At 29.9% G+C, this 15,268-nt stretch overlaps 1 protein-coding gene and 2 long non-coding RNA genes across 4 annotated transcripts in view; 1 reads left to right on the top strand and 2 right to left on the bottom strand.

Moving 5' to 3' along the window:
- LOC145967407 (lachesin) overlaps positions 1–7,225 on the bottom strand; it is a 172,061-nt gene extending 164,836 nt beyond the window's left edge. Inside the window, exon 1 of the mRNA XM_083092264.1 lies at positions 6,863–7,225. Within this exon, the coding sequence (XP_082948390.1) occupies positions 6,863–6,935 (73 nt within the window). The 5' untranslated portion in view covers positions 6,936–7,225. The remainder of the gene's footprint in view (positions 1–6,862) is intronic.
- The window catches only part of LOC145967411 (uncharacterized), a 43,684-nt gene extending 30,200 nt beyond the window's left edge, over positions 1–13,484 (top strand). The window contains exons 3-5 of one of the 2 annotated variants that reach the window (XR_014437410.1): positions 8,441–8,680; positions 12,220–12,471; positions 12,861–13,484. This is a non-coding gene — a long non-coding RNA (uncharacterized LOC145967411). Of the gene's footprint in view, positions 1–8,440; positions 8,695–12,219; positions 12,472–12,860 lie in introns of both variants that reach the window. The other variant, XR_014437409.1, reaches the window with a different exon arrangement.
- Positions 18–2,333, bottom strand: LOC145967412 (uncharacterized). Its single transcript, XR_014437411.1, has 2 exons — positions 1,977–2,333; positions 18–1,847 (listed from the first exon to the last, which is right to left on the bottom strand). It is a non-coding gene; the product is annotated as an uncharacterized LOC145967412 (long non-coding RNA).
- Positions 13,485–15,268: the final 1,784 nt, after the last annotated feature.

The raw sequence follows: 15,268 nt of genomic DNA, 5'->3' as shown, positions 1-15,268 counted from the left end.
AATCAGTTAAAAGAACGTTAAGTTAATTATATTTTTTATTTCAATCACATACAATTTATACTTCAATTCAAAGAATCAATATTTACATCAAAATAAAAATTCTATTAAAATACAACATAGCATACAAAATTATAAAACATTTACAACAATTGTGATTACTTAACAATCTTAAAAACTGTTAAATTTCTAAATAAAAAGCAGTATATCGTATATTATTTTTACTTTTTTTTTAATAGTTTAAACTTTTAGCTCTTTTCTATATTTCTTTAAAAAAATTTAACTTTGAAGGAATGTTGAAACAAATTATTAGGTTAACGAATAGAGAAAATGATTGATTAATTTATTCTTTTTACGTAATATATACTGCAAAATTAATTCCTGTATTTTTTGCGTAAACCTTTGAAAGTGGTACAAGTATCGGTGCATGAAAACGCACTAGAACTGCAGAGACAGAATCGGTGTCATGGTGGTTGCGGCCGTGTCGGCAATCTGAACGTGCGCAAAACAGCGCTTGCAGCTGACGTTTTACGCTTTGCGGTAGCTGATGGTAGCCAGATAGGTTTCTCGAATTGTCCTCCTTCCCGCGCGCAATCATCCTTGTCGCTTCAACCCGGCAAAGTTCGCGCGATCCTGAGAACTGACCTCGGAGTATTCATGAAAATTCAGACTTATCGGGGTAACAGTCGCCGTGCCAACCTTTCAAGCTCCTTAAAAGTATTCCGCAATTGGAAGTCTTTCTAGGACATTGATATGATCGAATCCTAAAAGCTTTACGTCCCATTTTCCTTTAAAAAAAGAGCATTTCCATAAAGAATTATTTATCAAAATGATTATTTTTTTATAAATATAATTAGTTGACCTTGACTGTCAGAAACATTCTGTTAATAAATAATTTGTACAGTAAGATATGATCATATTGATAACGTACGCGATATAATTTGCAACATGATAAATTCCTTCATAAAATATATTATCCATAAATCTGTTAATTAAAGAAGATTACATTATATTAATTGCAGTATCATCTATTTTAATATAATTTTCTAGAACAAATATACATGTATGTGTAAATTTATGATACAAAAAGTTATTGGCATATTTTCATATTTATATTAATAATGTTTTAGCAATAGCAATATGCTGCAATAATTTATTAAACTATATTTATCATTTTTATGTTATATGTTATGTTAAATTATATTCATTCATATGTTATATGTTATATGTTAGCTTAAAAATTTTCAAAGGACGGTACTTTTGCACGAGTGTAGATAAAAGACACTATGCAAAAGTGTGTTTTCCTACATTTTGCTGGTTTAGCTTGTTTTGTGCTTGCTTATACACCATTGTGCAACGAACGAGGATATTTAACACGTAGATAACAGACTAAAATGAGGTGGCAAAAATGGCGCAATTTCCATCAATTACAAACATTATATAACGTCTCGATTACTTGATATTCTAAAATGAATGTCCAATAACAGAAAAGAAATGGATATTCTATGGTTCGATATACAAGGAACAAGAGGTAATTGGCCATTGGACGGGTAACCACGTGGAAATTAATTAGCGAGCCAATTTAACTTTAACAACCGTTCGATTCTATAGAGTTACCAACGAGGTGTGTACATTGATAATAATTTCCTCGAATGCGCTATCTTACCCGAATATATCCATCGTAAAAGTTTCCCCAAGTTAATTTTCTGATCGCCTGTTGATTTTACCGCGAAATAATTTCATGTGGAAGAGATGTATCTTAAGGCTCTTCGTAACATTTGTTTCTTCCATAATTCCATCAATAATATATTTTAAGCATACATGCTGATATTCATATTCAAAAAAAGTAGCTATAAAAAATATAATTATAGTCATAAGTACATATAATTATAATTAATAAAGAAATGATGTACTCTAACATGATTATAATTGAAATAATCAAAGATATTTCTGTATCAATAGTCACAGCATAAACGTACATATATATTTATAAAGTGCGAAAACTCCTTCAGTCAAGTATAAGAACGGTCTTTTGCAACAAGATTTTATTTCCTTAAGAGGATTCGAAACTTTCGATTACTGCTTGGACATATATGTAATCTTGACCTTTCCTTCAATCGATCGTCTTGAAATTTTTATGAAGTAACAAATCTGCTACTGTATACGTAACTCTAAGCTTTTAAAATCTTCATTGAAAGTCATCTCAAAATGCCTATATATCACGGCTGTATATAAATATATAAGGATTCGTAAAGTTTAAAATGTAATGAGATGTATAAACATTTAATTATATTTTAATAATCACGATAGTTTATTTGTTTCTATTTAATATATATGTATAAATGTCAAATGTGTACACACATTGTAATATTATATATTACATGAGAATTTAATAAAATGGTTCAAGTATACCGTATAATGATATATTTAGTAATATATTACGCGTATTATCTTTTATAAATGTGTATGTGTTATAATGGATTTTCGCAGCGATTTTGATTTATTCTGATAGTTTATCAAAATTTATTAAATTTTAGCAGTTAAAGTTTATATGTATTATAAATTAGCATATAAATGCATTTTAATGAGGCAAAATCTAACTAACTAAATTAATTATTTAAATAAATGATATTTTTTGTCAGTTTTTATATAAAGATTGGTGCGCATTCTGTTATATAAATCTTTTAATCAATTAAAGCCATTTTAATCAAACTCTGATTAATTTAATTCTCTTATAAAATAACATTTACATTTTTAATATTATTTTATTAATAATAAAAGAATTATTAATATTTTTATTGATTTATACAAAAAAAAAGATATATTAAATTATATACTTAAAATATTTGCTGCGCAGGCAAATTCTAGACAAATTAAATCAGTCGGAGTTGGATTAAAATGGCTTTCAAGAAATTGTATGTTATTTTAAAAACAAGAACACAAACACACATACTATAAGTTGACTTGATACGTACTATATCACGCGTCTCGCATAAGTTCAATTCTATTCGAGAATGAGCCCATTGTTCATTAGAATTTCATTGAACATGCAAAGGAGACAGAGTCAAGAAAAACTAGCCACATCATACGTCCTGATACATATGCGTCAACTCGCTGAGCTAAATTTTCCACGATATTTAGAAGCACCCGAGCACCGAACATCGCATAAGAGATCGTCCGCTCAGACACGCGTCTCTATTTGCATAACAGAGGCGCGTTGCATAATGGAAATTGGCCCATGTTGTATAACATTGCGTGCTTGCATCGTGTGCGCACGCTGCCCGCCGAGAAAGAGAAAGGAATTTCTCTCATTCGCGTGCTAGCGAATAATTAGCAGGTCTGCCCGTGACATGAAGTTTGAAGCTGTTGCTGACTGGATATGCACAGCTGCCTTACATTTCCCGCATTCCTTAGGCAGATTGGGGTCACTAAATAAGAAATTACCTCGCACGAATACGGCTCGTAAGTTTTCCCATTACATGAAAGTAAATCTTTTCTAACAATATAACGCGAATATTTCATTAATCTCTGCCTGATTTTGTTATGATAAAACGATAACTACAAGAAGACGTTAACTACCGCTTTTATAATACAGTACACGCATGCATGGAGCACGCATTTAACTGTTATTTTCATATCATTGTCATCATTATTTTAATATTACTTGTTACGTATTATTTTATTATCAAACTTTTATAACGAATATGAAATACCTTTGTATTTGTTAAGTGCGCATTCAATGAGACAGGTTCATAAAATGCAAAATTTTTAATCTCTCTTCTCTTTAAACATTTTTATATTTTGATAGAAAAAAGATTTTCCCTTCCTTTGTTTCTTATCATGATAACGATTTTCTCATTTATTTTTATTTTTTGCAATGTAATCCCGAGTAATTGTACGTTCATATCAGTTCACGTAGCAGAAAGTAAAAGATTGATTACAAGTGTTGATTGATTAAAGTAATACGCTGGATAATAAAAGCGTATAAGCTCCAAATCGATTATCATGTTTTAAGGCTGTTGGTACAAGAACATTTCAATTCTAATCATCAAAAAGACGAACAGATACGATCAATAACATCTTGATAAGAAAGCTAGAATCGTGTGCAGCAATGACGTTTAATGACAGCTGTATGATGTTTGTCACAGTATAAATTAAAAAGTATCAATTAAAATTTAAAATTAATAACGTGCATTTTTTAGTACAAATCATAATTTTATAAATATTTTATAGTCAGTTACTCTTTTATCTATCTAAACGCAAGCAACACTTTAATAAATATTCTAATGGAAATTATAACACAAAATATCACGCTGCAATTTGTATTTCCTTCCGTTCGGACACAGTTATCGGGAAATAATTGCATATCATGTAATCACTTTATGATGTAAACTGCAAAACATTAAATTTCTGATTTATTTCATGTTCAATTTTGCTTCCATTTATTACAGCATTGCGAAACCATTGTGTAAATAATGTTTTAAAGGAAACTATATTTTACACAATACAGTCATTATTTAAATAATATTGTACAGCAGTATTATAGCTATGCATTCAAACTATGATAATACTCTTGTGTCGGTGTGTGTGTGCGTGTGCTCAATATAATATTATATATAATTACAATAAATAGAAATGCATACTATATATGTAAAAAAATCTTACAAATATTACAGATGAAATAAAAAGAAAGAAAATTTTTTCATCTTTCTTCCTGGTAAGAAAAATGAAAAAACTCCCATCAAAAATTATTATGGATAAACATAATTTGTACTAATTTTAATATAAACATACAAGCAATAGTGATTGCAATAGATATATAATTTATTATTCTAGCAATGTTTATATTAATCACATCGAGCATTTATTCCGTAAAGATTCTCTTAAGAGAATTCAAAAATAATAAGAATCGATGAAACATTAATCTTCAATTCGAATTTCAATTTTTATATGCGATGATAAGACAATCATGAGTGTAACATGTTTGAAGTTCTAAATCTACTGACATATCAGTAAAAAAAATTCATTTGCTCATATACACACACACACACACACACACACAATCACACACACAATCTTATTTACATGCAACTTATATCTCTTCATTAAATCGCGAGTATTTGTATCTCATCCCTTGCAAACTTGAAATACGATAAATTGTGTATATCCAGTAAATTCTGTATGTATGTATATTCAATGAGTCTCTATTATGTATATCTATTATATACGATGTTTTACCTCCCTCAGAATTTATTTTTTCTTCTTTTATCTGATAACAGAAATATTAATTCTAAAATGTTAAATTTATATTATTGTAACATAATTATTATTTCCTCACATTTTGATGATCAACCAATAAGTGTTTACTTAAGAAAAAAATTTTTTAAATTAATAAGAACAATAATCAATTACTACACATATGTGTACATACATAATATACATATAAACGTATAATTTAAAAAATATTTTACTAATATATCTACTGTATTTTTTGTTAAAAATTTATTACATCTTTTGATATTTAAATATAAAAAAATCACACATATTTTAATTTATTTCAATGCAATTATAATAGAATTAACATATAATATTAATGTATTTGTGTACTTTAAAAATGTATCATTTCGTACCGTCCGGTACCTGTGCAAAGTATATACTATACAATATTGATCGTTGCTATTCACCATTTACTTGCTCTTTTTATTTGCACTGTGTTCTCGTTTTCGTTTTTAAAAATGTGAAACGGGGCAATAGTCATGCGCCTATCCAATCCTTCATTCGATAAATCATCAGTTTAAGCAAACTGCTCTCTTTTCTATTTTCGCTATCTTTCTATATCATTTTATAGCAATTGCTATTATTCCCGCCTACTCCGCTAATAATACCAATTAACACTTCCATAAATTCGAGGCTTTTTCCGTTTTCTCGCAGATAATACTTCTGTGTCACGCCACCATGTGCACTCCACAAATTCTCATTTAATCGTGTACGCGGTTTTATCGTTATTTAAGTCTTTATTTTTATACCCTGAAAAGTTTACAGGAACAACACACGTTTCGTTAGCTTTATACTATTGTTAATAAAATATTAACAAATTTATTTTTTTACCGTATTTTCTGCTTTTTTTACCGTATTTTATATTTTGCACATATTAACAATTGTTTTAAAGTATTTTATTAATTTATATATATCCTGCAAAATATGTATGTTAAATTAATATTAAAGAAAACATATGCACGAAACTCTTTTAATTAATTTAATATCAATTTATGTACAATCTTTTGATATATATTAAAACAATTTCTTGCATCAATTTTATAATATGTATACAGTCAATGTGTAAAGTTTAATCAAGTTGTGCAAGAAAGATATCCAACAATTCTACGAAAGAAACTGCATACACTCCAATATCTCTTGCAATATTACGAAACTAGAACAATGCAATAAAAAGCATTAAAAAATAGTGAAATGGTGGCATGACTTTATGAAGAAAGTTTCGCAAAATGGCATGTCGAGTTAAGTCAGATTTATAGTATAACCATAATGGATGGTATACGAAGAGCTTGCATTCGGATGTCGCAGTTCTTTCACACATTCTGCTGAGTGGACTCGAATTTTTTCTGTTCAATGTAAAGCTTAATCATTTAATTTTCATAATCTTATTTATTGTTGTACAATTCGTCATGAAAGATTCTTCTCCTCGAATCAAATTAAAACTAACAGCTTCATAATCAGAAGATTATTTAGGAACGGGAAGCACTTTTATAATGATCACTAATTAATTGTTTAAATTTACAATTTAAAAAATCATCTCTTCAATCATTTTTTCAGACAAACATTTTCGCAAGTTTATCTGCGTACTTACCTTCGGATGAATGCGCCAACGTAACGAAGATCCACGCAGTCCACGAGACAAGGATGGCAGTGATTATTGTCATATTTATTACTTTTTCGAAAGTTTGTGTCGTTTAATTTTCGTCACGTTACGCACTGATATAAAATCTACGCGAGCCGGAGTTCAGATGCAGACTGACTTGTCGTTCGGAGTCCAGCAGGAGCAACACGACACGCATGCGTCCTGACTTCCACGTGCCTCTCTCTTTCGTGTCTTTACTAGTCAAAGGGACAATTGTGATTTCCCGGACATCCTCATTCTATCCCATTGCGCAAGAGACCTATGTTCGAATGCGCCTTCGAACGTATCATATGAAATGTCTCTCTTATCGTTTCTCTTATATTGTTATGATATCGATTCTAGAAGTTATTGTGTGCGATCGCGCAATCTTATATGATACACTTAATGTACATGACATATATGCATATGCTATTCGTTTATTCATTACTCCTTCAATCCCTTTATATTGCAAGGAATTGCATTTGTCGCGCGTATTTACATTGTAAAATGCATGCAGATTTCACATTCAGATTGAGAAATGGGATTGAATAGATTCTTGGAATATCTTTACTAAAGAGATATTTCCAACACTGACAATGTGTTCTGACTTCGTGTTCTTGTCTTTTATATCTAGTCACAGGACAATTATGAATAGCCGAATATTCTGATTTTATTTCATTGAGGAAAAAATTTTAAGAAATCTTTAAACATATCATATAAAATGTTATCTCTCGTATTACATCTCTTTCTCTTTCTTACTCTTTTTCATTCAAGATCAGCCTCTTATAAAACATAGAAGATATATTAAATTAAAACGCGATAATATAAACAAAAATGTAAATTAAAAGTGATTATATTTCTATTTATAAATATGTATATGCATATATGTGTATGTGAGTGTATAGATATATTTTACTTGACAGTTTTATAACATGATATTGAATCTGTGTGTGTTGAAAAAGTGAAAAATATGGATAATAAGAAATCAGAAATAAAACTATATTAATAATAGGTATATATTATTAAAATTAAAATTATTATTATTAAAATTAATATATTATTAAAATTAAGAAAGGATTAAAAAATCATATTATTAAATAGATATATGTTTTTTCTTTTAAAAGGCCCAAGTTTAAAAATCTAAAATAAAATTGCAATCTTTTTTGCATTTTTTATTTCATTATTTATGGCTTTTTTCTCTTTTTACTAGTTATCACCAGTATCTTTAGAAGTATATTTATATCTTGAAAAACATAAAAATTATTTTATTTAGCGACAAAGTGAAATATGAATTTAACAAATTTTTTTATTATCATTTACTTATACATTTCTAATTCTAATTGTTCTATACTATTTTATAATTACTGTTTTTTATATCTAATGCGTAACTTATCAAGTAAAGTGTAACAATATAAGATAACAAATACAAAAAATTGCTACTCCTTGTTTAGAATTGCTACGGATTTTATCAAATTTAACAACAAAACTCTCTCTCTCAGTTGCATCATATTCAAGTGTGTAATATTGTTAACTGAATCTCTGTTGCAGCGGATGGAATAAAAAGTCAAATTTCCACGATTCTTTCGAAATCCCATCGCTCGCGTTCTATTCTCACCGGAAAAGAGTATCAGGCACCGCTCATTGTTCCCGAAATTAATGCCGGAAACCACAACTCTGCCTCTACAAACGGTGCCATGGCGCGCACACGCTTTGATAACGCGAGATGCATGGAAATAGGGAAACGGAATGGAAATAATTCGCCAGGCTGTTGAGGCAGCTGGGATTAGTGTAAGCCGTTAAAGGTACCGTCCTTGCGCCTCGAGCGTGCGTGTAGCAACGTTTCTTCTCTGCGAACGCTCGATGATAAGGGAAGGAAGGAGAGAGGCAGGAGTAAAATGTATAGAAATGTTCTAGAGAAAGGTGGATAAAGAAGGCGGACTCAAGTAAAATAGAGAGAAAAAGATGCGAAAAGGATGCCGGAAGTGAGCAAACATATTCCACCGAACGAGCATCGTTAGCGCGAGATTCAGTATTCGACTCTTTTCACGTTTGATATGAATTTCTCTCTTCTTTTCTCTCCTTTTTTTTCATTTTCTTTTTTTGGCAAGCATTAACGCGCGTTTTTCGTTTAGCGGATCCCCGACTGAAAGTCCCGCACGACGGCAACCAACGAGATGGAGCCGCGTTCGAAACGAGGAAGTCAAACGAGAAAACTTCGCGGATTAAGCGCAATCAAGTACCGATAATTCTCTGGTGAATCGTGTTTCCCGCTCTCACCCTGCCATCCGTCCGAGCGTAGGATGGTGGCAGGGGGACGGATGGGTTAGAGAGACCTTCGCGTGTCCCAGCTCGAAGGAAAACCGAATTGTTCGAATTGGACGCCGTCGTGTTCGCGGCAATGCTATCTCTTACACCGACATCGGCGCTCGCGAAAGCACCCGTGGGCGTTATCTTCCGAATTAATCGGGAAGTTTCTCGCCACCGGCCCTTTAACTATATAACATTAATTTTAATATCAATTCGACACGTCTCGTGGTTCATTCTCTCGATGGCATTCGCGGTCTCCTGCTCACTGATGCGGATTCAAGCAGCGCGATGTATCGCGTAAGTTGGGATAATGAACTATAAATTGCGCCATTTGACGATAATCGAGATTCCATTATTATAACTTAAGAGTCAAAAGAGATTTTTTTTAATTTATTAAAATATGATACCAATTTTTATTAATTATTAATGCAATTGAATTTTCTTTAGCATACTTTTTCAGATAAATATCGGCATATATAATGACAGTTTTCAATTTAAAAAATTAAAGTTTAAAAACTAGGAAGCATATTTATATTTTAATTTATTCTGAAAATTGTTTTTAATTAAACTTTTCAGATGTAACATTTATGATTAAAAATTCTGAAAAATTACATCTCTCTCTCTTTAATTCTAGATACTCACGCTATCCTATATTTCTTCCTTAATAGCGACACTAGCAATATAAAAGCTAGTCTTACGAAATAAATATAGCTTGTAAATTAGTATATTCGATACACAGCAATTATATAGCTTGTAAATTAGTATATTAACAGCAATTATATAACTTGCAAATTAGTATATTCGATACAGCAATTAGAATTTAATATTATGAATATACAATCTGTGTACGCAACGTATACCTTAAAGAATATGTTTGCATCGGTAACTAGTTAATTAAATTAAACTATACCGTTATGCATACAAATGGGATTCCACTACCTCATGCAACCAAAGTGCAATGCATCTAGTATATGCGTATGTGTGTGTGCGTGCGCACGTGCGCATGCATATATATATTACATAAATTGCAATTCTCATATAATTAATCTAACGTCGATTCAAAATGATAGATTTTATTAAAAACGCGAGAGAGGAGGAATTTAGAGAACAAAAAATTAAAAGCCTTTTAATATATTATCTATCTAAAATTTTTTACAAGTTACTTTTGGCACTATTTAAAATTAAAATATGTGAATACAAAAAACTCCATAAAAAAAAATATATATACATATATATGTATATATTTCAAGTATATGTAGTCACATATATTTTTATGAACAGGAAAATTTTATTACAAATGCGGCGTGTAGCAAGAATCGCTGCGTTACTTTATTCTATATATACATGTGACTCAAAATGAGATATAATATTTCATACTGAATATTTTTAGTATTCATGTAAATGCGTTTTGACATTATAAACGTTGAAACGCGCATAGAATACATATGTGTATAATAATTTATTAACGTTTTCAGACCTTTATATACTCTTATGATGCATCATATTTTTTGTCACAAAATCTTTTATTATATATATATATATATATAACATTGAAATATAATTTCACTCACATTAAAAATACATAAATATTGTAATATACTATAATAAAGTTATTACAATATACAGGTACTTGTAAATATATGTTCGATTTTTACCATATTAAATAATAAAATAGCTATGCACGGATCGCTAACTAAAATAATTTGAATTAATTAACTAGCATCAAAAGGATTTCTTCTATTTTCGAAAATCGACAATGTAACAATGGTGCAAATTTTGCCATACAGCGAATCCTGTAAACTATACGATAATGAGACTAATAATTCGTGCGCGGAAGCTTCTCACGTTCCATGTAATTCACTACTCCGAGTACAAATGGCTCGTAACACCCGTGCCGTTAATGTTAATATACAACGTAGAGACGCACATATGGAGCATCAGATTTCTAATTCTAATAAATCTTGCGCAAGGCGTGCCTGCTTAGATTGCGCCCGTGAAATACCGGCAAATGGACTCTGTAATTCTTTAAAAAACAACTCGTACGTGAACGCGAACAAAAGTCAGCCACAGAACTTCTACTCATTTGGCGTATCTATAAGCGGACATTTTAAAATAGAAGGCAGTAACTTAAAATATATAAAATTTGATATCAAAGGACGATCAATAAAAACGATATAGAGTGAACGTTGAATTATTGAATATGGAATAATTTATACATCATGTAACGAGATTAAAGAGATCTATCGAGAATATACATTATTCATAAAAAATATTCTTTACACATAAAAATGTTCAAATTTTGTCACATATTTATTGATTAAAAGGATATCACATTCGTAAATAAAATTAATTTCTTCAAATGTTTAAAAAATTTTTAATTGTTTATTTTTAGTTTATATGCGCATATTTAATATTTTTATTTAATTTAATTTATATAAATATGAACTGTTTCTTACGTATTCTCTATTCTAAATTAGTGCATTCATTGTTATTTATTTATTAGAGGAATTATATATTATTTTTCATGTAATAATTTTTATTATTATTACAATATTATAGTTATTTAGACATAATCTCATTATACATACATATTGTCAAATGTATTCAGCGTTATCTTAAAACAATATATAATAATTAATTGATTAAATTATATAGACGTATATTAAGGTACTCCCCTAAATTATTAAATATTTTGTCTCTTTACAATTTTAAAATCTAGATATTTTGTAGCCAATTATACTTAAAATACGTTATTTATAATTTAAAAGATTTTATATTTTTAATATTTAATAAAAGTACTGTCAATATATGCGGAAAATTTTGCATATCGAAAAAATACAAATTTTTATTTTTATATAATCTCGTTTCTAAAAAGAGAAAGAATTTATTTTAACACATTTTCAATATCGAAAATAAAGAATGTTATTGCGATGCAGCTTCGATTTTTAAAAAGTATCTTGGAAATATTTCTTCGTTTGTAGATTAAGCATCTGATATTGTAAATACGTTTCATTGTTTAGGTATAGGGCCTAAGAACGATATCGAAGAATTGCATACGCAATCGTATAAACGTAGATTCAAGACAGAGAGGTAAAACTGTATCAAGGTAGAAGACACGAAGCCTTGGTACCATTCTGTTACAAACTGGCGGCTGACGGCTCCGAAAGGACGAAGTTATCTCACGAATCTCTGTTCCATAATCTGGCATTTATACACGTGTACGTTGCATACAGTTCGCCGGATCTTCAACCGCCAAGTATGAAATTCTCAAGGTACCTTTGATTACGCATATGAACGTAATGATCTTTTATTAATTGTGCAACTTTAATAAAAGAATCTACAATTGAATAAAGAATTTCTGAATGAGAAAATTTAATTATACACGCAATACATTCCATATATTCTGAAATATATTTAAAAAAAGACAACGAATTGTTTTTAAATCAAGATATATTACTGTCACAACATTTTTAAAATCAATTTAATAAACCATATTCACGATGTATTCTGATATGAACTCCGCGCATGAGCACACGTTACTTATAATATTACTTTTAAATTACGATAAATTTTACTGTCTTATGTTATATGCTTTTTTATTGCTTCATTTAATTATATATTGCGAATAATTAATTTAAGATAATACATTATATTTTATAAGAGCACCAGATTAAAGGACCAAAAGTTTCTTCAGCTTGAAATCGAAACGTCTGAGACATTTCACGGCAATTCCACGCGCTGTCGTATTTCCATGAAGCGTGTCACTTAACGGTGAGAACGCCTTAAAGTTTTAAGACGGTAACAAGTCGACGGAGGAAATTAAAGCACTTTTCAGGGAGTCTACCACACGGTCCGCGTAGAAGTAGCTAACGAAACAAATGGTTAATGAATTATTGAAAGAACCTGCGTGAGCTTCTTAGTTCTTTTCACTAAAAACCTTCGAGATCGTATAATTTCATAATACAAGCCTTAAAAAAAGAAATCTCATTTTTATTTGCTATAAGCTATGATACTTTGCGAAATTAATTTCTCTTACATGTTTTAAAATATCACAATTTTTATCTCTAAGTTTATATGTAATATAAACGTAATATAAATGTAATATAAATGTAATATATATCCGCGTTACGTCAAAGAATGTGTTTATTGAAATATAAATATATATTGAATATTGTGTGCGTAATATTATGCGTGAATAAATTTAGTATGTACGTTATTTCTTTCACATATTATTATAATATTATTATTTATTATATGCATATTAATTTAACTATGTAATTGTCTGCATTAATTTGAAATGACATATGATAAATGACATATAATAAACAATTTTTATCATATTGTCATCTATTTATTTTTAATATTATTTATATTTTAAAATTAATTTTGATGTAGCATTTTCCTTGTTATATACATACATTTAAATATATAATATATAATATATACACAAAACATGTTTAAATTTAAAATATATTAGTTAAAAATGATAACTTAAAATTAATTAAAAAATGTTTAAGGAAATTTACTTATATATGTAATGCAAAGAAAATTTTTGTTTCAAAAAAATTTTAATACAGTGCAGATTTAAAGTAGCATATCTTCCAATCAAAACACACACAGTTGATTTCACAATGGATTATTATTATTATTATTATAAATAAAAGAGTCCCCCAAAAAATATCGTTAAATATTCATGCATAAAATAGAAGAAAATTATGATATGTAATAATAGATGATGATATAAAATATGATATGATAAATAAGTATCGATAAAACAAAACTGCATTAAACTAGTATCAAAACTGTTGGTACATATTATATGATTTTAATAGATTATAATTTTTTATAAAATATGCAAACAAAATATTATAATATCGTAATCATGAATATACTGGATAATGATTGCAATAAACTTAAAAAGATAAAAGCAAAGAACATTTTGAGAAATTGCTCCTTTCTCCATACATATACATCGCAAAAATTGAAATTTATCCGACTGCATGCACGAGCGTACAATAGAAAAAATGCGGTGTAAAAATTTTATTTTTCCAAATAGGTAGCATAATTTTTATTGTACAAATTCCAATCGTACCTACATAAACAGTGCGTGCCCCTCACGCATTGCGCGCCGATCAGTTTTGCAACCGGGTCAACACTTCGGAAATATAAATTTTAATATAACGCGAAGCTCTGTCAACGAAATCCTAATTCCAAAAAAAACCCAGTTACGAAGCGAGGCGTAGCATGAATATACGAAGGCGTGCTTTCGCGCCGCGCGAAACGCGCGCCTTGGTCGCAGTTTGATTAAATCGATTGTCATTGTAAACAAGAGCGTGCGGAAACCGCTGTTGAACATTCACGCGCAAAATTCAGATGCGTAAAAATTACAACGTGAAAAATGCCACGTGCGCGCCACCTTGCTCGTTGATGACGTATCGGTCCGCGGAAAAAAAAAAGGATATCAAAACGATTCGTAAATAGAGAGTAGTCACGGATTCATTTGATCAGCCGGTGACAATCCCGTGGAAAACGCACGCATAAATATATAACCTGTTCCGCTTCTCCTCGTGCGCGCAATCAATCACATCGTTGCATGCATATGAATGACTTGTACTACTTGTCAAATGCAGAATTTGAGCGAATTAAATTTTCTGTGGATGAAATATGTCTCATGCTCGAATGAGATACATTGCGTTTCTCGCGAGTCATTCGTTATCTGCATCGATTCATATCTCATCACATCGAACGATTGTTATTACTTGTGCATTTTATTTAGGAATCGTTGTTTCGGTAAATTTAGAAGAATTAGAAGAATTTGTTAATCGTATCAAACGTCAATTGTTGGCATCGTGATTTTTGTCGTTTTTATTTTTCAAGTAACAACCATATTATTTCGCGCAACATGTCAAATGACGCTGAACAACAGTCGGGCAAGAGACAAGAATGTACTGTAAGGCAATTTGCAAGGAAAACACGTCACATTTTGTAGTGCAGTCCAGTGTGTGATAACATAAATATCAGTCCTTCGAAGAGAAAACAACTCGTTGTGCAGCCACAACGTGCGGAAGC

This window comes from Camponotus vicinus, unplaced genomic scaffold (genome assembly GCF_025532165.1).
Source record: "Camponotus vicinus isolate PSW18456_S1 unplaced genomic scaffold, iyCamVici1.0 SCAF_2, whole genome shotgun sequence".
NCBI classification, from domain to species: domain Eukaryota; kingdom Metazoa; phylum Arthropoda; class Insecta; order Hymenoptera; family Formicidae; genus Camponotus; species Camponotus vicinus.
Note: the sequence above shows the minus strand (reverse complement) of the source record. Positions and strands in the feature narration are given on the sequence as shown.